Raw genomic sequence first — 24990 nt, forward strand, 5'->3', positions numbered from 1 at the left:
TCCTACTGGGGACCTAATTCCATCAGACTGTGTATTTCGACCTACTTCCTACAATAACAAAAGCTCTGCCGCCCTACAAAGTGTAATCCACTACAATCTAGGAATAATATTTCTCCCTACTTCTCGAAATATTTACTAAATGTGTTTGAAGTGCTTGACTTATCTACTTATTAAGATAACTTTTCATCATTTTGTAAACTGTACTGTAAGGAAGTTAATATGAAACTTGCGATTTTCGCATTTCTTCAAAAATTAAAACATTTCACTTAGGGAGGGTCTTATTTTTACTTGTGGTATTAGCTACTTTGGTTCTTTTAAACAAAGAAATGAGTTGTACATGACTTTGGCTCAGTAGGCCAACGGGAAGGCGTGCGTCTCCATTCGAAAACTCATAGAATGGCAAAAATAGTATCCACTTTTTATCTCAAATTTCTTGTTCAGGAGTAGCATTTTAACGAAGAACATTTTTATTTCTGACTTAATTATTAATTCCATATTGCTATATTAACTTCAATAATACAATCCATGAACCTACTGTTTACTAAGTGTCAGAACTAACGAAAAAAATCATATTTTGTTTTAGGCATACTTATTCCTGGGTAAAGTCTTTCTTTTTTGTCCTGGAACCTTAAGGGGGTACTCAGGAACAGCTTTTGGCACATATAGATTCTGCTCCTAGTTTTCTTTCGTAAATTTCAGTCTGATAATTTATAACTTTTAGTATAGTAAGTGGGTATACAGTTTTGATGACATATTTATATGCATGCCTCTGTGAAGAACCTGTCTTAAGGAACTTGTCACGTAAATGAAATTTGTTTAAAGATAATCTTATGTTATTAGGAAAAAACTGTTCAGTCCCATTATCCCTACTTTCTTTTTCTTTTTTTAGGTTTTGTCGATTCCTACTTGCCTCTTGTTGGTTCTACTTCACTATTCAGAGTACTGAAGTGACAGCTCTTATTTTTGATGCAGAAGATTAAAACGACAGAACAGGGGTCAGGTGCCATAAATGATAGTACGGTTTTCGTAAAACCACATGCAGGATATCGTTGTCCACCACTTGATATATTCTACAATGTTTCGAAAGAATTCTGAAATACAAATTGGAAGATTTTGCTTCTTAAGTAGCACAGAGTCATGCTTCGACATACATACTGGCAATGAAAATACAAATAGAATTGCAGTCACTTCTTGTTATAATTCTCCTTCGTCACAGAATACGCCATTTTTCAAGATATAAATGGACATCTATCTTTCATGATGGATCCGCTTGGAGCACGGAAAAATTCTTGAAAGAGTTCTTACAGAAGAGGATTCGCAGTTAATTAAAAAACTATCAATACTATCCTGTTATGAAACCTACACCTACAGCCAAATACAAGACAAATTATTCCAAAGTGTTTTGAGGAAACACGAGAATCTCTAAAAGTGTTCATATTTACTGCTGTTGTGATAGAAACTAATGATTTAACTAAAAAGACGAGCGAGTTTCATGGACAACTATTTTGTTCCCTTTTCCATAGTAAGTAAAGAGACCGAAATATGCGTAAATTTATCAGTAGTGAACAAGCAACGAACATTACTCTTATTTTCAAATACGTTTGTGTGCAAAATTTATATGTTAAGTCCATTAGTATGTATGTACTGAATTGTTGAATTTAATATTCGTTTCATCATGTCTGTTAACGCCTACCTGTGCTCGCTCAGAAGTTCTCTTTCTCAAATAACAGTTGGTTTATTCCATACCTGAATATTGGGGCGTCTCTCAACTGACGGCTAACCAAAAATCCAAAGCCATGATGTGTGATTCATCGTTAAGGTTTTGGGAAAAAAAGGCTGGTTTCTTTTCACTTTGTGCTGATACAAAATTGTGTGCAAAATTTATATAATTTGAGTCGGCACTTTCTCAATTATGGCGTCGGGAATCGTTATTTTTAGAGTTCCATGTCTCACTCAGTAAAAACGAAACCTTCATAAGAACACTTTTTGTCCTTCTGCCTGCCTGCCTGTCTGTCTTCAGTCCTTACTTTCACGTTACAAAACTGAAAATTTGTGATCGTATCAAAGGATAAAAATTGTTTTCGCCGTTTATTGTCTGATTATCTGACTGTCCGCCCTTTTTCTCAGGAACGGGCAGCAATACGAAGATAAAAGTTGCATCACATTCTTAAAACTATGGTCGCTCCATTTGCGGTATAATAATCGTGAGGTTCTAAGTCATTGCAGTCAAAAGGCATAGCGATTTATGTCACATATTTTTACACTCGTAAAATCACTCATCAAAACCTATAGGATACTTTCCATTGATCTATAATGATGAAATTTGGCAACAGGTAAGATTTCACAGTACGAGTAAAGGAAAAATTCAGAGAACTGTTAAATCGTATTTACAGTATATCCCACGAGAAATTTTTTATTCATTTGTTACCCGACGTCAAGCTAGCAAATAAAACAATCAGCAGTTCGGCATTCATGCAAATTACGACCCAATCACCCTGAATGGAGAAATGCTGATTATGATAATAAAGGTCGCCTTCCCCATGCACGTCTTCATGCCACATTTATGTTATAGAAATTAAAATGCTCTCGAAACTCTTAGAATCGCTGAGATCGATATCCCTCCAGTATCAATGCCGATAACAGGCAAAAATAGACCAGAATCTCGAGTTCCGAAATGTATGAACTGTCTGTATACTTAATTAAGTTTACCTGCAATCCACGTGCGCGAGTCCTACACGCACCTGGCCAATTTTTCCAAATGAATCTTCACTCCATACGTAGATAGTATGCTACTCCGATGCGTAGTTAATTTACACACCTGTTCAAAGAAAAGAAAATATTTAATTTAGTTTATTTACAGTTATTTCATGCTAATAATGCCAACGCAAGGCGTTGTACACTTCTGTCATAAGTGAACAACGACTGAGGTGGTTCGCGCTGGGTCGTAAACAGTTTCTGTAATCCGAAATTCTTCTCATTCTGTCTTGCCGTGTGTCTACCCACCTTGCGTTCACTGCATCGCCACTTCAGCCGACTAATGTAATGTTTTCTAAAGACGCATTGAGCTAAGGAAATAGAAGTAAACAAACTGACCTCATAAGATAATCAATGAATTTATCCAGCAGATGTAATAATTGTGCGTACTTGGTTCTTTCTGTAAATTATTTTAAGTCTATATAGTATGCGCAATTCGATAAAAAATAAATAGTGAACAAATAAAAGTGAACGGTTCCAGAAAAGGAAAATAGTTCGCAAAGATGGATTTTCCTGTCTGCAGTGTGTTATTACTTTGAGCTGGACTTCACTATCACGATCTGGGACCACTGACACCTGTTACCGTGAATATGAACCATTCATAGTAACCTGTTGTAGCCCTTACTTCATTATTAGTGTGCAGTGGACGCACCTTTCTTCGGAGATAACAACAGCCGTAAGCATAGCAGTTCACATATATGTTTCTGATTTGACGAATTCTCAGACATACTGTCGCACTTCGATTGTCTTGCTAAATCACCGGTTCTTAATCACTTAGAAACTATCTGAGGATACGTTGGACAGCGGGTGGATGCATCAATCAAATTACCTGTAGTTAGGTAGGCCTAAGAGTTCTAATCATGAAATGTGCTTGAGAAAAGTTGAATAATCTTGGTGCCCATCTCAGCACATTGTCAAGACCAGAGACGGTGTAAGACTTTATTTACTTGGTGCCTTCTCCAGGAGAGTCCCACGTATTCCAGATGTATTTTGGGTGTAGCGTGATTCAGTGTAAATGAGAATTAGTTCACTGTAAGCATCAGTCTTTACTGAGAAGTTGGAGGGCCTTCCAAGAGAAATGGCCCATAGTTGGGGATACGACAGGAATGCTCATTTGAAGCAAAAACCTTCATGTTTTCATATGCCCTATTGAGCTGGTTTCGGAAATAAAAAAACATTTAACACTAGAACACTAAAGGCAGGAAAATGTTACATTGCTACTGAACCATCGTAAAGTTTACTGTTCCACATTCTATATGGAAGTTACAGGGTGTTTCAAAAATGACCGGTATATTTGAAACGTTAATAAAAACTAAACGAGTAGTGATAGAAATACACCGTTTGTTGCAGTATGCTTGGGACAACAGTACATTTTCAGGCAGACAAACTTTCGAAATTACAGTAGTTACAATTGTCAACAACAGATGGCACTGCGGTCTGGGAAACTAAATAGTACGATATTTTCCACATATCCACCATGCGTAGCAATAATATGGCGTAGTCTCTGAATGAAATTACCCGAAACCTTTGATAACGTGTCTGGCGGAATGGCTTCACATGCAGATGAGATGTACTGCTTCAGCTGTTCAATTGTTTCTGGATTCTGGCGGTACACCTGGTCTTTCAAGTGTCCCCACAGAAAGAAGTCACAGGGGTTCATGTCTGGCGAATAGGGAGGCCAATCCACGCCGCCTCCTGTATGTTTCGGATAGCCCAAAGCAATCACACGATCATCGAGATATTCATTAAGAAAATTAAAGACGTCGGCCGTGCGATGTGGCCGGGCACCATCTTGCATAAACCACGAGGTGTTCGCAGTGTCGTCTAAGGCAGTTTGTACCGCCACAAATTCACGAAGAATGTCCAGATAGCGTGATGCAGTAATCGTTTCGGATTTGAAAAATGGGCCAATGATTCCTTTGGAAGAAATGGCGGCCCAGACCAGTACTTTTTGAGGATGCAGGGACGATGGGACTGCAACATGGGGCTTTTCGGTTCCCCATATGCGCCAGTTCTGTTTATTGACGAAGCCGTCCAGGTAAAAATAAGCTTCGTCAGTAAACCAAATGCTGCCCACATGCATATCGCCGTCATCAATCCTGTGCTCTATATCGTTAGCGAATGTCTCTCGTGCAGCAATGGTAGCGGCGCTGAGGGGTTGCCGCGTTTGAATTTTGTATGGATAGAGGTGTAAACTCTGGCGCATGAGACGATACGTGGACGTTGGCGTCATTTGGACCGCAGCTGCAATACGGCGAACGGAAACTCGAGGCCGCTGTTGGATCACCTGCTGCACTAGCTGCGCGTTGCCCTCTGTGGTTGCCGTATGCGGTCGCCCTACCTTTCCAGCACGTTCATCCGTCACGTTCCCAGTCCGTTGAAATTTTTCAAACAGATCCTTTATTGTATCGCTTTTCGGTCCTTTGGTTACATTAAACCTCCGTTGAAAACTTCGTCTTGTTGCAACAACACTGTGTTCTAGGCGGTGGAATTCCAACCCCAGAAAAATCCTCTGTTCTAAGGAATAAACCATGTTGTCTACAGCACAGTTGCACGTTCTGAACAGCACACGCTTACAGCAGAAAGACGACGTACAGAATGGCGCACCCACAGACTGCGTTGTCTTCTATATCTTTCACATCACTTGCAGCGCCATCTGTTGTTGAAAATTGTAACTACTGTAATTTCGAAAGTTTGTCCGCCTGAAAATGTACTGTTGTCCCAAGCATATTGCAACAAACGGTGTATTTCTATCGCTGCTCGTTTAGTTTTTATTGCCGTTTCAAATATACCGGTCATTTTTTAAACACCCTGTATAATATATAGGTTATACATTAGTTAATTACTGGTATTAAATCTACAGTGGAATGTTACATACCAAATTAAGTACAAATTCTTGTTTTATATCCTAACGTAGTCGCAAATTTTAAGACGATTTAGTAATCTAGGTTAACGTACATTTGTTCATGGGATAGCGGCGAGCTGACTTTTTATTTTAGCCGAATCAACATCGTCCCTTTCAGTCTCTTTGCTCGGCACATCTTTATGCCATTGAACTAGCCCACTGAACGAGCAGTTGTCCTCAGTGTGCTATGATTCAAGTAGTGTGAGGAATTAAGAGCGTATCAGAGAGATACATTGGTTAACTGTGTTCGTACAAGCGCTGCCTAAAATTTCACACATTTGCACTACTGAAGAATATGCTGATAATGGTGTACGTTTATGACTCTTGTACGGAAGTACTGCTGCATATGTGGAAAAATGCATCAACGCTTTCCGAAACGTCGAATTGCTAATCGTCGAGTGTTTTATACGTGCAGGAAAAGATATTCGTCCAAGTTACCACTTTCGTCTGAATGCAGGAACAGCAATACCTTGATCACAAGATGCAGTGTGGCCCTACAACCAGCTCACGACGACTTTATGAACCTAACGATGTAACATGAAAAGTACAGTGAATAAAACTTCCGGGCTACACATTTCACATACAGCTCGTCCACGATCTTCACAAAGGTGACACTGCCACAAAACTCGAAATTTATCACTCGTTAAATGACAATCCCCACCCATGAAACATGGACCATGTCATTGATGTGCTGTGCTGGTACTGCGAACGGTTGAAAGCAAGGCGAAACTACAGTCGTAATTTTTCCCGAGGGCATGCAGCTTTACTGTATGGTGAAATGATGATGACGTCCTCTCGCATAAAATATTCCGGAGGTAAAATAGTTCCCCATTCGGATCTCCAGTTGGGGACTACTGAAGAGGACGTCATTATCAGGAGAAAGAAAACTGGTCTTCTACAGATCGGAGCGTGGAATGTCAGATCCCTTAATCGTGCAGGTAGGTTAAAAAGTTTAAGAAGGGAAATCGATAGGTTGAAGTTAGATACAGCGGTAATTACTGAAGTTCGGCGACAGGAGAAACAAAGCTTCTGCTCAGAGGAATACAGGGTTATAAATACAAAATCAAATGCAACAGCAGGTTTAAAAATGAATAAAAAAATAGGAGCTTGTGTAAAGAACTACGAACAGCATAGTGAACGCACTATTGTAGCAACGATAGACACGATGCCCACGCCTACCACAGTAGTACAAGTTTATATGCCAACTAGGTCCGCAGATGACGAAGATTTTGAAGATAATTATGTTTGATGAGATAAAAGGAATTATTCAAATAGTGAAGGGAAAGGAGAATTAATAGTCATGGGGGACTGAAATTCGATAGTAGGAAAAGAATAAATTGGAAATTTGTGGTAAGGTCTTATGGGACAAAACTTCTAAGGTCATCGATCCCTAAGACTATACACTACATAACCTAACTTAAACCAAATTACGCTGTGCACAGGACACACACCTATGCCCGAGGGAGGACTCGAACCTCAGACGGGCGTAGAAAAAATAAGACAAGGAAATGTACACTCCTGGAAATTGAAATAAGAACACCGTGAATTCATTGTCCCAGGAAGGGGAAAATTTATTGACACATTCCTGGGGTCAGATATATCGCATGATCACACTGACAGAACCACAGGCACATAGACACAGGCAACAGAGCATGCACAATGTCGGCACTAGTACAGTGTATATCCACCTTTCGCAGCAATGCAGGCTGCTATTCTCCCATGGAGACGATCGTAGAGATGCTGGATGTAGTCCTGTAGTCCTGTGGAACGGCTTGCCATGCCATTTCCACCTGGCGCCTCAGTTGGACCAGCGTTCGTGCTGGACGTGCAGACCGCGTGAGACGACGCTTCATCCAGTCCCAATCATGCTCAATGGGGGACAGATCCGGGGATCTTGCTGGCCAGGGTAGTTGACTTACACCTTCTAGAGCACGTTGGGTGGCACGGGATACATGTGGACGTGCATTGTCCTGTTGGAACAGCAAGTTCCCTTGCCGGTCTAGGAATGGTAGAACGACGGGTTCGATGACGGTTTGGATGTACCGTGCACTATTCAGTGTCCGCTCGACGATCACCAGTGGTGTACGGCCAGTGTAGGAGATCGCTCCCACACCATGATGCCGGGTGTTGGCCCTGTGTGCCTCGGTCCTATGTAGTCCTGATTGTGGCGCTCACCTGCACGGCGCCAAACACGCATACGACCATCATTGGCACCAAGGCAGAAGCGACTCTCATCGCTGAAGACGACACGTCTCCATTCGTCCCTCCATTCACGCCTGTCGCGACACCACTGGAGGCGGGCTGCACGATGTTGGGGCGTGAGCGGAAGACGGCCTAACGGTGTGCGGGACCGTAGCCCAGCTTCATGGAAACGGTTGCGAATGGTCCTCGCCGATACCCCAGGAGCAACAGTGTCCCTAATTTGCTGGGAAGTGGCGGTGCGGTCCCCTACGGCACTGCGTAGGATCCTACGGTCTTGGCGTGCATCCGTGCGTCGCTGCGGTCCGGTCCCAGGGCGACGGGCACGTGCACCTTCCGCCGACCACTGGCGACAACATCGATGTACTGTGGAGACCTCACGCCCCACGTGTTGAGCAATTCGGCGGTACGTCCACCAGGCCTCCCGCATGCCCACTATACGCCCTAGCTCAAAGTCCGTCAACTGCACATACGGTTCACGTCCACGCTGTCGCGGCATGCTACCAGTGTTAAAGACTGCGATGGAGCTCCGTATGCCACGTCAAACTGGCTGACACTGACGGCGGCGGTGCACAAATGCTGCGCAGCTAGCGCCATTCGACGGCCAACACCGCGGTTCCTTGTGTGTCCGCTGTGCCGTGCGTGTGATCATTGCTTGTACAGCCCTCTCGCAGTGTCCGGAGCAAGTATGGTGGGTCTGACACACCGGTGTCAATGTGTTCTTTTTTCCATCTCCAGGAGTGTAGTAAGTGAATATGGACTGGGGGTAAGGAAAGAAAGAGGAAGCCTCCTGGTAGAATTTTCCACAGAACACAACTTAATGATAGCTAACACTTGGTTTAAGAATAATGTAAGAAGGTTGTATACGTGGAAGAGGCCTGGAGACACTGGAACCACGTTTTAAAGTTTAAGACATGGACTCTGACCATCTGGTGAGCAAGATTTATGCGACAGTTGTACCCTCAGACTTCAAGAAGAATATTATAATTCCAATCCTAAAGAAAGCAGGTGTTGACAGGTGTGAAAGTTACCGTACTATCAGTTTAATAAGCAACGGCGGCAAAATACTAACACGAATCCTTTACACACGAATGGAAAAATTGATAGGAACCGACCTCGAGAAAGATCAGTTTGGATTCCGTAGAAATGTTGGAACACGTGAGGCAATACTGACCCTATGTTTCTAACATTTGTAGACTTAGAGAAAGCTTTTGACAATGTTGAATGGAATACTCTCTTTCAAGGTGGCAGGGGTCAAATACAGGGAGCGAAAGGCTATTTACAATTTGTACAGAAACTATATGGCAGTTATAAGAGTATAGGGGCATGAAAGGGAAGCAGTGGTTGGGAAGGGAGTGAGATAGGGTTGTAGTCTATCCCCAATGTGATTCAACCTGTATATAGAGCAAGCAGTGAAGGAAAAGAAAAGAAAAATTTGGAGTAGGAATTAAGATCCATGAAGAGGAAATAAAAACTTTGAGGTTTGCCAGTGACATTGTAATTCTGTCGGAGACGGAATAGGACCTGGAAGAGCAGCTGAACGGAGTGGACAGTGTCTTGAAAGGAGGATATAAGATGAACATCAACAAAAGCAAAACGAGGATAATGGGGTATAGTCAAATTAAATTAGGTGTTGCCGAGGGAAGAAGATTATGAAATGAGACACTTAAAGTAGTATATGCGTTTTCCTATCTGGGGAGAAAAATAACTGATGATAGTGGAAGCAGAGAGGATATAAAATGTAGACTGGCAATGGCAAGGAAAACGTTTCTGAAAAAGAGAAATTAGTTTACATCCGGTATTGATTTAGCGTCAGGAAGGCTTTTCTGAACAGAATTGGTGAGGGGAGAAATTTGTGGCACAACTTGACCACAAGAAGGGATCGATTGGTAGGACATGTTCTGAGGCATCAAGGGATGACCAATTTAGTACTGGAGGTTAGCGTGGAAGGTAAAAATCGTAGAGGGAGACCAAGAGATGAATACACTAAGCAGATTCAGATGAATGCAGGTTGCAGTAGTTACTTGGTGATGAAGGAGCTTGCACAGGTTAGAGCTGCATCAAACCAGTATCTGGACTGAAGACCACAATAACAACAGCAACAACAATTGACAATCGTTATTTCCTTCACTGATTTTTTCACTTATGAAGCAAAGTTAACATGGTATGAAATAAAAAATACACGTAATAATCATAGATGGTCGCTCTAGAATCCATACGCTACATAGGAAACCAAGTTCCAAGTTCGTTTATCGATCAGTATTAGGTACAGTATGTTTGAGGATCCAATGACTTTAGAAAATCGAATGACGGAACGGAATTAGGTGCATTTTTGTTGAACACCTTGGGGACGTTCCGTTGACCACGAGGACTGCAATGTACTTCAAGGTTGACGGAACCTCTTCACATTTCACCAGACGCTGTGAGGGAACATGCAGATCACACTTATTCCAAACGCTGTATTTCATTTCTTATTTTAGTACAATTAACTGACCACCAAGATCTTCAGATCTTACACCACTAGATTTTTGTGAATCGGGCTGGATAAAGACAACTGTTTGGTGGCATCGTGGATGATTCGGCCCTTAGGCTTCAAATGGAAAGTGCAGAGGCAGTGAGACACAGAGACAAAAACAATACGTTCTCTCAAGAGTGCACAACTGCACATTCGAACTGTTACATTGTCACCTGTACAACAGTTGTTGTGTGACGTGCACGAAATGGTAAGAGGTGAAAATGTTAAATATTATGTATCTCTCAATTGATACCTTGTGAAACGCAATAATTCGTGTGTAAGTGCGACGATGTACTGGATAATACAGAAGATAGATAACAAAGTACATTAAATGTGTTCTGTCTCGGAAACCCTTTGGAATAGTGCATATGTCCGTATGACGATCTTTGCTTCAAATTCTCGTTCCTGTCATATTCCTGAGTATTATCCGTTCTTCCAGGGACCCCCTACACAATTCGTATAACGACCATAAACGTCACCATAGAATCAGTTTTTATAGTATGATACTTGTTATTATGAGAATTGTAATGTGGTATAATTTCTAAGTTAAATATTATTTAATTTGTCTCTTTTGTAACCTCCTGAAGAGTGTTGTAGGAATTTTGAAGCGCAGACCAACGCTGTCGAAATATTTTGGTAAAAATATCACACTTCCAGTGGTGTAAAGGGATGCAACGTTATTATCAGTTATTAATTCAGTGTGTTTTAAATACTCTAAAAAACGCTTGACACTTTAATCGCCACTCAGTTGTACTTAGGTTTTGTTCACAGAGTGTCATTACCACGAATTTGGCAGCGATATATCATCTGCGACAGTGTGATGGTTCGGAAGGAGGCTAGTGTGATCTTTTATGCAATATATAACAACTGCAATACGTATTCGTTTTGAGTACAACGCGAAGAAACTCAAAACCGAATAAAAGTACCGTGACTTTGTTAGTCACTGAGCTAATTAGAAGACATCAATGGAATGGATCCCCTCTATGCAACAACAGTTGTCGCTCCTTTTTAATTTGCTGGACAAAAGGAAAATACTAAATTGTACCGAAACGAAAAGAATAAAATTAACAACGGTAGACCAACCTCGGTGACACACGAACACATATTAGCAAAAATTTTGTTGAGTCGTAGGAAATTCCGCTAAATCTGACAACAGCGCTATGTCTCTTTTTGAACAGCGTAGAAGAATTTTCGGAAAAGTGACTGATTACCGTTAAGGAAATAGAAGCAGATGCAAACAGATATTTCCAAAGTGCAGATCCACAACTAGTTTCACAATGTTTCAGGGCATAGTGTTTTAGCTCATCCACATATACTTTCCATGGCAAGATTGAAATGGGAGGTACGTATGATATTCCAACCTGAAACAAGGACGTTCCTCAAATATTAATTGAGAAGATTATTCACAAGTTGTAAATAATAGGTTTGTGAGCAGTACCGTATTACCAGTTCAACGTGACAAAATAATGTAGTGTACGACCAGCAAAAGTCGTTCACTAGTTTCAAGTTCGACGCGATAAGTCTAGCACAGGTAGGAAATGTGTTCTTTGTGTGCAAGTAAGCCATTTTTGATGTCGTTTCTACGGTGATACGCAAATGTTTCTGATAGATCAACAGAGAATTTGTTGCTGAACACTCCAAGGATTTTGATCTGCATTACCGATATTTTAATATCCGACACAAATTGTCCTTTTATAAAGTCAAACGTAAATTAGCTTGTTCTTCTGTCGTTTTTAATGACGATGTAAGGTGATCGTAAAGACCAATGGGTTGGCAAATGCGCTGAACCCAAAGAAAAAAAAGTTTTTTGAGACAGTATAGGTGTATGAACCTAATAAAATAGTTTCCAGGTTTACCATAAGCGTCTCGCATTATTCGGGTGATGACACTGTAGTTGATCTGTACGTTTCAATCTTTGCGTTCTACTCAGTTAGATACACTTCGTTCCACAAAACCAGTCACTGATATTTTTGATTTTGCGCTAATTTTCCTACGCTATTCGTAATGACGCAGTATAACTTTCCTAACTATAGTAGCAGACATTCAACGAGATCATTGTAACTAGTGGCATATACCGAATGTAGAATAAATCGTAAAATTAAGTTGTTTGATTTACTGGTAAGAAAGTGACTTAAGTGGGAGGTAAGACACCCCATTCCTGCGTCAGAAGTTACACTGTTTTCTGAAACTACCATATCTACTTACATTTGATATTGACGGTATAAAACAGCGTCTCCAAATCTCTGTAATCAAGTACCTGAAAATAATTTATCGCCGAGAAAAAGATTATGAGCCAGTACTGAAGTCTACACTTTCAGCAGTTTTGACACGTGGCCCGGAAATAAGAAGTACTGTATTACCGCATTGATCGTCTTATTTTAATCTATGATAAATCACGTAAAGAACTTTCGTAATACTATTTCAAAATTTATTTCATTTTGCTTTATGTCCCCAACATGACATTTACATTTACAGACAACCTAAAATGTCACTAATGCAGCTATCTGTTTCAATTAACAATTGGACCCAAATTGCTTTCGTAATACTATTTCAAAATTTATTTCATTTTGCTTTATGTCCCCAACATGACATTTACATTTACAGACAACCTAAAATGTCACTAATGCAGCTATCTGTTTCAATTAACAATTGGACCCAAATTGCAAAATTACGCTTTGCTGAGTATCATGATTTGTGATGGACATAATGCTTTGGCAGTAATATGACGTGTAACAAATATTGTGTTACCGCAGTACTGTCTGTACTAAACGTGGCAGTTGGGTTTATGGCGTTCTGTCAGAGAGAGCGTCCATTTAGAGAAACAAAGGCTGCCATGTATTGGGTCACCACCGTGTTTAATTCAGTGCTACCTGCAGAGCTCTAGACTCCATATCAAAGTGACTCCATTTGTGAAAATATGTTTATTACTTCACTGTTACTACCCAACGATCATATTATTGCATTTGGCTTCCCGTGGCCGTCGTCGGAAACGCGTAATGACGTTACACTAAACGAATACAGTGGTGACTAGCGAAAATATTAGTACTGTGAATGATTTAAAACAGCTGTGCATATACTGTCAAGTGGTTCGGCGCGTCCTCGTGCAATATGACGATAAATACTCACGATAAATCGAACGCAGAGCCATAACTCCCATGTACTATAATAATGTGCTCGAATAATGCAGTCGATAGCTTAAATGTATTCTCTAAAAACGAAACTTGCGCGAAAGGCAGGCTCATCATGCACACTCAAATTTAGGTGAAACATTTCTGTGAAATTGTTTTCTTAATCCTGATATTAAAGTTACACAAACGTCATCATAAGGAACAATTTCTTTGGCTCTTCATTTTACAAATAAATAAAGCCTTATAATAAACTAAGTTTCAGTGACAGGCGGTGCTCCGACATTATTTTTACGTTTGGGGGTCCACTTTTTATATGAAATCATTTTGATACATTCTATTTCATTTCTCTGGTTTGTGGAATTTCATATTGCCGAAGATCTTATTTCTCATGTGCTAGGGGTTCAGTCGGATACTGACATTAAATTCCAAGATAAGCTCAAATTAACTCACTCAAAATAAATCGAGTGCTAGCAACTATAATTTCACGCGTATTTCCCCTCGTGAAACATCAACCTTGCCTTAGTGGGGCTCTCTGCATGCCTCAACGATACATATACCGTACCATAGGTGCAATCACAAGGGATGCTTATCTGTGAAGGGGCAAGACAACACCGTGATGGCAGCAGGAGTTTCAGTGGTTGAAAAGCAACTGGTCTGATCAGCTGATCTGCCTTGGAACATCAGCCAGCATAGCTTTGCTGCAAATATGGGGAAATTGCAACCTTCATTTTCTTACTGCCTGTATGATGCTCTGTCATATGGCTTAATGATGATAGCTTCCTCATTAGTTAAATATTCCTGAGGCAGTCTCCCCATTCGGACCTGCTGGTGGAGAACTCAGGACAATGTCGTCATCTATAGAAACAAAACTGGGATCCTACGGGACGCAGCGTGCAACGTTACATTCATTATTCGGGTAGATAGGTCAGAGATACAGTGCGTTGAATTTATATAAATTGGCAATTAGTGAAGTGCGTGTCAGGCGGAAAGCGACATCTGATCAGCTCAGTGTAGGGATATCAGCACAAAGTCCTGTAGGGGTCTTACGGGTCTTGCAGGAGAAGGTTCCACAATGAATAAGATAATAGGTTAACCTACTATGAACAGCTTAGCCAAAATTTATCGTAGGCCAATCCAAGTCCCACGACAATACTAAGAGGATGAAATTGTCGCTCTACAGTGCTTATACGAAACTACTTGGCAGATTAAAACTATGTGTTTGACGGGTACTAGAAACCTGGATCTTTGTTTCTTGCCTGCAGGTGCTCAAGCAACTTATTTTTCTTCTTCGTCATAGTTCCATCTTTTTTCGCCAGTAGGTGGGTGCGGACGTCGCATAACATCTTCACACAATTTTTTTACTACTGAGTTTCAGCTACTCGAGCACCCGAAAGTAGAAAGTAGAAAAGTAAGGCAATGAGGACACGTCGTGTGGCATGCTGGGGTAGCTTGGTTGTTAGAGCACTTGGCAGCGAAAGGCAAAAGTATCGAATTCCAGACCCCTTCCAGCACACAATTTTAATCTGCCAGAAAGATTCACATCAGCTCACACTGAAAATTTCTTTCTGAAAACGTACGTAAGCCATGTTTGTGCATATTCATTCTTACAGGAGTAAAATTCCTGAAAATTTGACGGAAGAACGTCTGTAAAGCTCGGAAGGTAAAAGACGAGGTAACGTCGGAAGTAAAGCTGTCAGGGAAGGTCGTGAGTTGTGCTCGGAACGTTCAGTTGGTGGAGCACTTGCAGGGAGAGGAAAGGGCTCCAGGTTAGAGTCCCACTACAGCGACCGTAGTGCAGGTTTATTTGTCTTCTATCTCCGCAGATGAAGAAGAGATTACAAGAATATATGAGGACACAGAGAAATTTATTAAAATAGTAAAGAGGAAAAATATTTAATTCTGATGGGTGACTGGAACTCGACACTACGTAAAGGAAGTGAAGCACAAACAGTAGGAGACAATCGACTGGAGGGACAGTAATGAGACAGAAAGCCACTTGGCAGGATTTTGCACAGAACACAATTACTCATTTGAAACACGTGATGTAAGAACCATTTAAGGGAACTGTATTGCGTAAGAGATCAGGGAAGACTGAAAGATTTCAGAATATTTCCATAATTGTAAGACAGAGATTTCGGAAGCAGTTTTGGAAGGGAGAGGCATTTCCAGGAGCAGACGAGGTCTTTGACTTTAATTTATTGGCTATGAACTGCACATTAAAACATTAGAAGTGAATAAATTGCAAAAACTTTTGAAAGAGGGAAAGGAATACAATAGAATGGTTCAAATGGCTCTGAGCACTATGGGACTTAACATCTACGGTCATCAGTCCCCTAGAACTTAGACCTACTTAAACCTATCTAACCTAAGGGCAGCACACAACACCCAGTCATCACGAGGTACAATAGAATCTTTGAGGGATGAAGTGGTGAAGACACCACTGAATCACATAGGTAAATAATAATAATAATAATAATAATAATAATAATAATAATAATAATAATAATAAATAAATAAATAAATAAATAAATAAAAGAGGAGAAATCCTTGATTAACATAGGATATACTGAATTTAACTGTTGAAAAGAGAGAACAGGAAAGTGCCGCACATGAAACGAGCGAAAGAGAATACATGCGCATAAAAAATGATATTGACAAGAAAGTGCAGAATAGCTAAGCAGGACCGGTTAGTCGAGAAATGGAAGATTGTAGAAACATGCATGCATGTCTAGGTGGAACCATAGATGCCGTCTAATAAAATAAATTAAAGATTCTCGATGACGGCAACGGTTGTGAAAGAGCAGTCTAACGGAATGGATAGTCTTAAAAAGAGAATAAAAGATAAACATCAACAAAAATAAAAAAGGGTAGTGGAATGTCGTCGAAATAAGTCAGGTGACGCTGCCGGAATTATACCAGATAGACCACGCTAAAAACAGCAGATGAATTTAGCAGCAAAATAACAGATGACAACCGGTGTAAAGATGATACAAAATACAAACTGACATTAGCAAGAAAAATATTTATGAAAAAAAAGAATTTGTTAACATGTAGTACAAATTTAAAAATTAGGAAGAATTGTTTGTAAGTAGGAGTGTAGCCTTGACATGGGTAACATATGGGGGGATAAGCAATTCAGACAAGAGTGTGTAGAACGTTTAAAAAGGTAGTGATATTGAAGAATGCTGAAGGTTCGATTAGTAGATAGTACACACATTAAACAGTTTTGCATCACCTAGGTTCCGAGAGTTCTGGAACCTGTACAGAAAATTGGAATATAGATCAACATAAACATCATTTCCACCCTTTTATTGCTCATGAAAACCACACATTGCGTGTTATACCACCATACAGGGAGAACTTCAGAGGTGGTGTTCCAGATTGCTGTACACTCAGGTACGTCTAATACCCACTAGCATGTCCTCTTGCATTGATGCTTGCCTGTATGCGTAGTGGCATACTATACATAAGTTCATCAAGGCACTGTCGGTCCAGATTGTCCCACTCCTCAACGGCGATTCAGCGTAGATCCCTCAGAGAGGTTGGTGGGTCACGTCGTCCATAAACAGCCCTTTTCAATCTATCCCAGGCATGTTCGATACAGTTCATGTCTGGAGAACATACTGGCCACTCTAGTCCAGCGATGTCGTTATCCTGAAGGAAGACATTCACAAGATGTGCACTATGGGGGCGCGAATTTTAGTCCATGCACTATCAGTCGGAGGATGGCATTCAGGTATCGTACAGTGTTTACGGCGCCTACCATGACCACCAGTGGTGTACGTCGGTCCCATATAATGCCACCTGAGAACAGCAGGGAACCTCCACCTTGCTGCACTCGCTGGACAGCAGGTCTAAGGCGTTCAGCCTGACTGGGTTGCCTCCAAACACGTCTCCGACGATTGTCTGATTGAAAGCATACGCAACACTCATCGGTGAAGAGAACTTGATGCCAATCCTAAGCGGTCAATTCGGCATGTTGTTTGGCTCATCTGTACTGCACTGCATGGTGTCGTGGTTGTAAATATGGACCTCGCCATGGACGTCGGGAGTGAAGCTGCGCATCATGCAGTCTCTTGCGCACAATTTGAGTCGTAACACGACGTCCTGTGACTGCACGAAAAGCATTATTCAACCTGGTGGCGTTGCTGACAGGGCCCCTCCGAGCCATAATCCATAGGTAGTGGTCATCCACTGCAGTAGTAGCCCTTGGGCGGCCTGAGCGAGGCATGTCATCTCTGTATCTCCTTCATGTCCGAACAACATCGCTTTGGTTCACTCCGAGACGCCTGGACACTTCCCTTGTTGAAGATCAAAGTAACAATGCGGACGCGATCGAACCGCGGTATTAACCGTCTAGGGCTGGTTGAACTACAGACAACACGAGTCGTGTGCTTCCTTCCTGGTGGAATGACTGAAACTGATCGGCTGTCGGACCCCCGTCTTATAGGCGCTACTCATACATGGCTGTTTACATCTTTGGTCTGGTTTAGTGACATGTCTGAACAGTGAAAGGGACTGTGTCTGTGATACAATATCCTCGGCCGACATCTATCTTCAGGAGTTCTCGGAACCGGGGTGATTCAAAACTTTTTTTCATGCGTGTTTAATAATGAGGTGGTACAGAATCTAACTGAGGAGAAACGAAATTTACATCTCAACTTTTGTAAAAGGAGGGTTCGGGGTATCAGACAAAGTCTCAGGCATCAAATAAGAGTCAGTTTGGCAATGGAGAGACAGTAGGGGTAAAAGTTGTAGACAGAGACATAAGCATGAACACAGAAGGCAGATGTAAATAGGCAGAAGTTATTCCGAAAGGAAGAAGCTTGCACAGGATAGACTAGCATGGCGAGCTGCATCATACCAGTCCGAAGACCCAAACAACAACAAGAACAACTACAGCAACATGCAATTACACTCATACAATAAAAGTTCAAGATATGACGGAAGACTGAAAGAACTGAACGCTAACGATAATAAATCGTCGTCATCCCGTTCGAGCCTACACCACCACAAACCTGTGTCTTAGCAATCTGATCTTCTTTGACGTACAATAAAACGTAAATTATTCAAAAAAACTGCGTATTAACTTCCATTTCTCTACATCTGTACTTTACAGGCTTCATTGGCCGTGTGGCGGAGGGTAAATAACGTTCCAGTGTATTTTCTCCCTTCCTGTTCAGTCTGTACAAGGTACGTGGGAAAAAGACTGTCTTTACTCTTATACGTATATCTGAATATCTCACTCTCTCTGCCGTTGTGGTTATTATTCGAGAAATATCTTGTGGGAAGTGATATATTTATTGATTTGTTCTGTAACATCTGCTCCAGGATTCTGTAAGGCAGTTTTCCACAAGCAGTGCCTTTCTAGTAGTCTCACACTGTTGTTTAATTGGCATCTCTGTGGCAATCTCATTGCGACAAAACAGGTCCGTGGCGAGCGTGTTGCTCGTATATGGATCTTCCCCATCTCTTCCATTAATCCTACTTGGTAGCTATTATAGACCGGCGAACAGTTCTAAAGAAGTCTAACTAGGGATTTCTGGGAGACATCTTTCGTGTTTTAGATACATTTCCTAACGATGATTGTAACATCCCTAAATCTTTCATCTGGTTTACACATGACTAGATACACACTTCTACATACTTAAGGGTTGAGACTGGTTGTAGAACTTTCTATAATCACTAGTACTGCGATATTGTCTAATCTCTCCTTATTTATTTAATTTATTTATACAAAGAGTAATACAAAAGTTGCACCAAAGAGTTAAAAATCAAAGATAAAAAATCCACTGCTTTCGCTCCTGATACAATCGTCCTAATTGATTATGAAAAGCCGGCCGGAGTGGCCGTGCGGTTCTAGGCGCTACAGTCTGGAACCGAGAGACCGCTACGGTCGCAGGTTCGAATCGTGCCTCGGGTATGGATGTGTCTGATGTCTTTAGGTTAGTTATGTTTAATTAGTTCTAAGGTCTAGGTGACTGATGACCTCAGAAGTCAAGTCGCATAGTGCTCAGAGCCATTCATTATAAAAAGGATACCTACTATAAGTTAAAAATTCTTTCCTGATGCGTTGGATAACCACAAACTGAAAATAATCGCAAGAAGAACTAAAATAACGATTACAGACAAGTAAGGACAAGTATTAGGATAGGAAATAATGTAATGATACGAAAGTAAATACATTTTTTCTACTTAGGAAGTAGAATAATGAATATTTTTTCTACTTAGGAATTAGAATAACGAATAACAACAAAAGTGTAATGAATATTACAAGGAACATGTACTCAGAAATAACAACAATTTGTTAACAAACAACCATATTAATACAGAGACGACACAGAAGTTCATAAAGATTAAACAAGTTTTGGTTGTGAAGAGTGAATTTTGGGGAAGCAAGACAAGATAAAATTATATTCGTTAATGAAGAGGATTTGAAGGAGAGTCACAGAGACATCCAGTAGTGAAATAAAATTCAATTTACAAAATACCAAAGAAATTAAAGGAAAATTATATTAGTTATCATAATACAGAGAAGACAATCTCAATTAATTGGACAGTTGATATGACATATTAGTTTATGGAGGAAGGTAAATCTTGGGAAAAATTCAAGAGGCAGACCCAGAACATCAGTATTAAGAAGTGTTATCAGTGGAATGAATTACTGCAACTACAATCAAATGGTAAAAATAGAGAGGGACAAGGAATGATGATGATAATGATGATGATGGTGGTGGTGGTGGAGATGTAAGTGTTACAGAATCTTGGACAATTTCGTTGTCCTACAGCGCTATTGATCCATCGTATTCGACTCTTGGCAGGTCGTCTGAAAAGTATACCACCATTCTGAGTAGATGATAGTCTTCGCTCACTGCAGCAACGTGACGAATAGTCTTGTTAGCAAAAGGTTTCTTAAAATTGACCAACAGTTCTTTGAAATAACGAGATAAAATGTATGAATAGGCCTCTCACAATTTCACTTAGTAAAAAAGATGTCAACCTAAAGATGCTACTTGGGTCATCACATTTTGAGGGAGGATTTTCCATTCCAGTGTTTGGATTAACTAGTGCGCATGAGCTGTAGCGGACTGCAAACGTATTCCAGTATATGGAACTTTCGGTTAGGTGAAAGGAAGTGACGGCATCACATTCAATGAAGAGGTTAAACATTTCGACTTTTACGATATCACATCCTCTGCTTTCCTTATTACGAAATTGTGTGCCGCTGTTGTAATGATATTTTACTCGTGCCATTAACAATGTCAACTACTTTCCCCTTAACTTGAAATGCTGATGTCACCTTACCACACTCACTTTTCTGTAGTGGAAACTAGGCACTCGATAAATATGGCATACAAAGTTGATGTGTACTTCGATAAGGGAAAGCTTTCTTACTGTAACTATTTTCGTTTTATGGTTTTCATCATCACAAAACATAGCATACAAAAATAAAAATCTAAAACTGTATTTAAGTGGGTACTTATTTTACACCAGTAATTTAAGTTCTTTCCGTCATACTAACGTTTTGTGCATTATGTGCTACCTTCACGGAGTTGATAACCAACCTTTCTGACAAAAAAAATTATTAAAAAGTATTAACATTTTTAAGGCCGTTTCTGGGTTTAAGACTTAAAATTATTTCCAACAGGAATAATAATTGTACCTCATATTTGAACGCGCAACTGAATGATGTGAAAAACAGTAGGAAGCTGATGCATGCAATACTCTATGTCTATTGTTAAAATAAGTTATATAACAATTATTAATATGAAACCATCAAGCAACACTTTACAACCGGAAAAGAGTAGCTATTAAATTGGCGGTGGACGGAGTTACAGTAATGCTTACTGTGAGCATCTGAAGGAAGATCCTGGTCACTTAAGAACTACTTTCAGAAGAACTTCTACCAAACAGGTCACTACATCCTAAAACATTTAGAGCAGCTAACTAAAGGGAAAGTTTTTCAATGAGTCGGAATACCAATCAACGTTCGATCAACAGAATACTAAGAAGACACGGTACTGACCCAATTTTTGAACTAACTAGTAAGGAGCTTGTGTATTTGCACTTGACACAAGTAATAGCGAATAACTTTTCCAGATTTATTTTTCTAAGTACTCATTCTTTAAGTTGTAGTTTTATAGCAATAAGCTTCTAACTATGAGCGACCATAGTTCTTCTTTTGAAACCAACTTCCAACTCACAATATCGCAATAAAGGTGCGAATAATAACACCGAAGTTTATACAAATCAGAAATACGAATGAGGGTATTTTCCGTAATATAAATATTCATTGTATTTTTGACAACATCGATGAAACTGTGATTCCGTTTAATAATTCATTACATTAAAACATATTTTTACTCTATACAATATCGTTCGGTTTAGTTTTTCACGCTGATAACCTTTTTGGATTAAAACTATTTTTTTGTAAATCACACAAAAAATTTTCACAATTTAGAATACTTCGATTACTGATACAGCCATTATAGTGTGTGCATCATATAAGGGGGCAGAGAAAAATATAACAGCATCGAGAAACAACACATTACCATGCCTGATATGGTATAGGAAAACTGTTGTCGATGAAACCCTTCCCATTCTTATCTTAATGGGTAAAAGCAAGTCGTGTATGGTTTACAAGGGAATCTTACACCATTCTTTCTCAAATAGCAAACCAGTAGAAAATAATTAAAAACTGAAAATCGCGAGAATTCAACCAAAAGTGGTGACGGGCGATTCAACTGCTAAGAATGGTTTATCGAACTATTTAATTAACAACAGTGAGACAGCCTTGAGTTGTTATACCCTGAACTCCTATCTTGCCAAAGTTGTTTACGTTTGAAGCTTCTACCTTAGTCTTTATGGCTGTTGATGATGTCTCCGGCGTTAGGAGCACAATAATAGACCTCGGACCACGGTTTAATACTCACAAAACAGAATTCTCCTAAACGATCACTGGCTTTTACCGACAGATTTACGTGATATTCACTTCTACTTGCATCATTTAAATTGCATATTTTATTATAAACGTGATTTAATTTCTAGGCGCTACAGTCTGGAACCGCGCGACCTCTACGGTAGCAGGTTCGAATCCTGCCTCGGGCATGGATGTGTGTGATGTCCTTAGGTTGGATAGGTTTAAGTAGTTCTAAGTTCTAGGGGACTGATGACCTGAGAAGTTTAGTCCCATAGTGCTCAGAGCCATTTGAACCATTTTATTTTATTTTTACTCAACAGTTACAGTTTTCGGCGATTCTTTTTCTCGCTCGTATATGTAATTGGTATACAAGGAAACCCACTTGCCAGGTTGAGGGTGGCACGGAACATTCCTGTTTCTGCAGGTGGAGACGGACGGCAACGAGACGGTGGTGCTGAGCCGGCTGACGTTTCAACCGCTTCCTGACGATGACGGCCACGTGTTACGCTGCCACGCCGAGAACCCGCGCATCCCGGCCTCTGGTCTTGAAGCGCAGTTGCACCTCAACGTAGTCTGTGAGTAGCGCGACATACCATGTCAATATCTACAACTCTAAATTCCAAACAACAGCTACTTTTCAGAGTGATCTGTCTCCTCCCCCCCCCCCCCCCCTTTCAAATTTCCTCAAAGCCACGTTTTTTTACATGCTAAAAATACGGGGCCTTCGCCACATATCGAGGTAAGAGGTGGGCTTCAGCACTAGAACAAACGCGACGTCCTTACCGCTGTTATTCTCTCAGTATCGGACGCAGAAATATCTCATTAAAATATCGCGAATCTTACACGATGCTCTAGCAACCAAATGTGAATCGGGAGGCTGATGAGAATAATGAGGTGGTGCCTAAGCATACAGTACTTCTTTCTTTTTCCTTTTTGTAACGGAGCGACATGATACAGAGGTTACTGAACTGCTCTTGTAATTCTCGTCCGGCCAGCCAGATGAGGATTTTCTGCTACTTTCCGAAGACGCTTAACGTAAATGCCAGGATGGTTCCTTCAGAAAAGGCATGACCGATTTCGTTCGTCATACTGCTATACTTATAGATAGTCCTCCATTTCTAATGACCTCGTTGCTGACAGAGCATAAAATTCTAAACTTTATTTACATTTTACGGCATCTTGGTTATACTCGCGTAATATTTACGACGGCATCGGCCGTATTGTGTGAATACACTCTATGAGGTGTATTTTTCAACCGCCATCTGTTCTGGTGTGATAGGACGATGTGTTTTACGCAAAGCATAACAAAAGAACAATGTTAGCGCTACTTGCTCGCTCATTTTAGATCAACGTTTCAGTATGAAACGTTCGTTTTGTTTAAAAAGCTTTATGAGTTTTCACATAAAAATATCTGAGGCATTACTTTTGAGCAAGCCTTCGTTTTTTTATCGTTTTGCCGTAGTAATGCGTACTGGGAAAGACTGAATATATTCCTGCATCTAACGGAATTTTTCTCCTAGCTGTTACTCCAGTATTTATTCAACTCCCATCTCTATTTCGGGAATTTTCTCAGACAGAGCAGTTTACATAATTGCACAACATGCTTCTAGCTTACAGCTTATAGCTTACAGATTATCGAATTGTTTTCTACACACTTCTCCCTTTGTAATGTCAGTCTTAATGACATGGCATCTAGATGAACGTTTCCTTAAGACTGCCCTCTCTAACGTTGGCCATGTAGACCTTATTATCTGCACAACTGTTAAGTGAATATCTTGTTCATTTTTTCTAGCGAATGTTTCCGTTGATGTATTTGCATACGTAAGACCTTCGTACTTCAGTCTCTCAAAACATCTTTCTTGCATCTGAAAAGTTTCAATCGTACATGTTAAAGTTAGAACAGTGAAATGGTTCAAAATTAAGATTTCAACATTTAATCAAAATATCCACGGGTGTACTGCCGGTCTACAGTGTCCAACGGGCACGATATTTCGGCGATCATACATGTCGCCATCATCAGGTGAACTGACGGACTGAGGTCCTGTGAACGTGCCGGCACGGAGATCCGTAGGCTATGGCTTCTCACAAAGAACTGGATTCGTTCGCGACGGCGGCCGATTTAAATACCCGCGGCGCGCTCCCTCCACCGTCCGCGCCCCGCGCCACGGTCGCACAGGTTGTGCTGTAATGGTTGGGCGGAGAGCACCATGAATACCTGACGGGAATATTAAGTCCTTATGTGGGTAAATGCCCTCATCACAAACGTTATTCTGTGGATTTTGTTAAACGCCTTGATAGCTTCAGGTTGGATGAGTCAGATATCATGGTGAGTTTTGATGTCGTTTCCGTGTCTACGAGGATACCCCTGCGAGAGTCACTAGAATTGATTAGTCAAAAGTTTGACGAGAAGACCACTTAACTTTTTAGGCATGTCTTGACTTCCACGTATTTTCTTTTTAATGGAGAATACTACGAACAAACGGAGGGAGTCGCAATGGGTAGCCCACTCTCACCGGTGGTAGCGAATATGTACATGGAGAACTTCGAGGAGGAAGCCCTGTCGTCAGCT

General features: G+C 40.6%; 1 protein-coding gene across 1 annotated transcript in view; it reads left to right on the top strand.

Annotated features, from left to right (window-relative positions):
* The window catches only part of LOC126188774 (hemicentin-2-like), an 862561-nt gene that overhangs the window by 658105 nt on the left and 179466 nt on the right, over positions 1–24990 (top strand). The window contains exon 7 of the mRNA XM_049930385.1: positions 22846–22996. Coding sequence (XP_049786342.1) covers positions 22846–22996 — 151 coding nt within the window. The remainder of the gene's footprint in view (positions 1–22845; positions 22997–24990) is intronic.

Source organism: Schistocerca cancellata, chromosome 5, assembly GCF_023864275.1.
Source record: "Schistocerca cancellata isolate TAMUIC-IGC-003103 chromosome 5, iqSchCanc2.1, whole genome shotgun sequence".
NCBI lineage: Eukaryota > Metazoa > Arthropoda > Insecta > Orthoptera > Acrididae > Schistocerca > Schistocerca cancellata.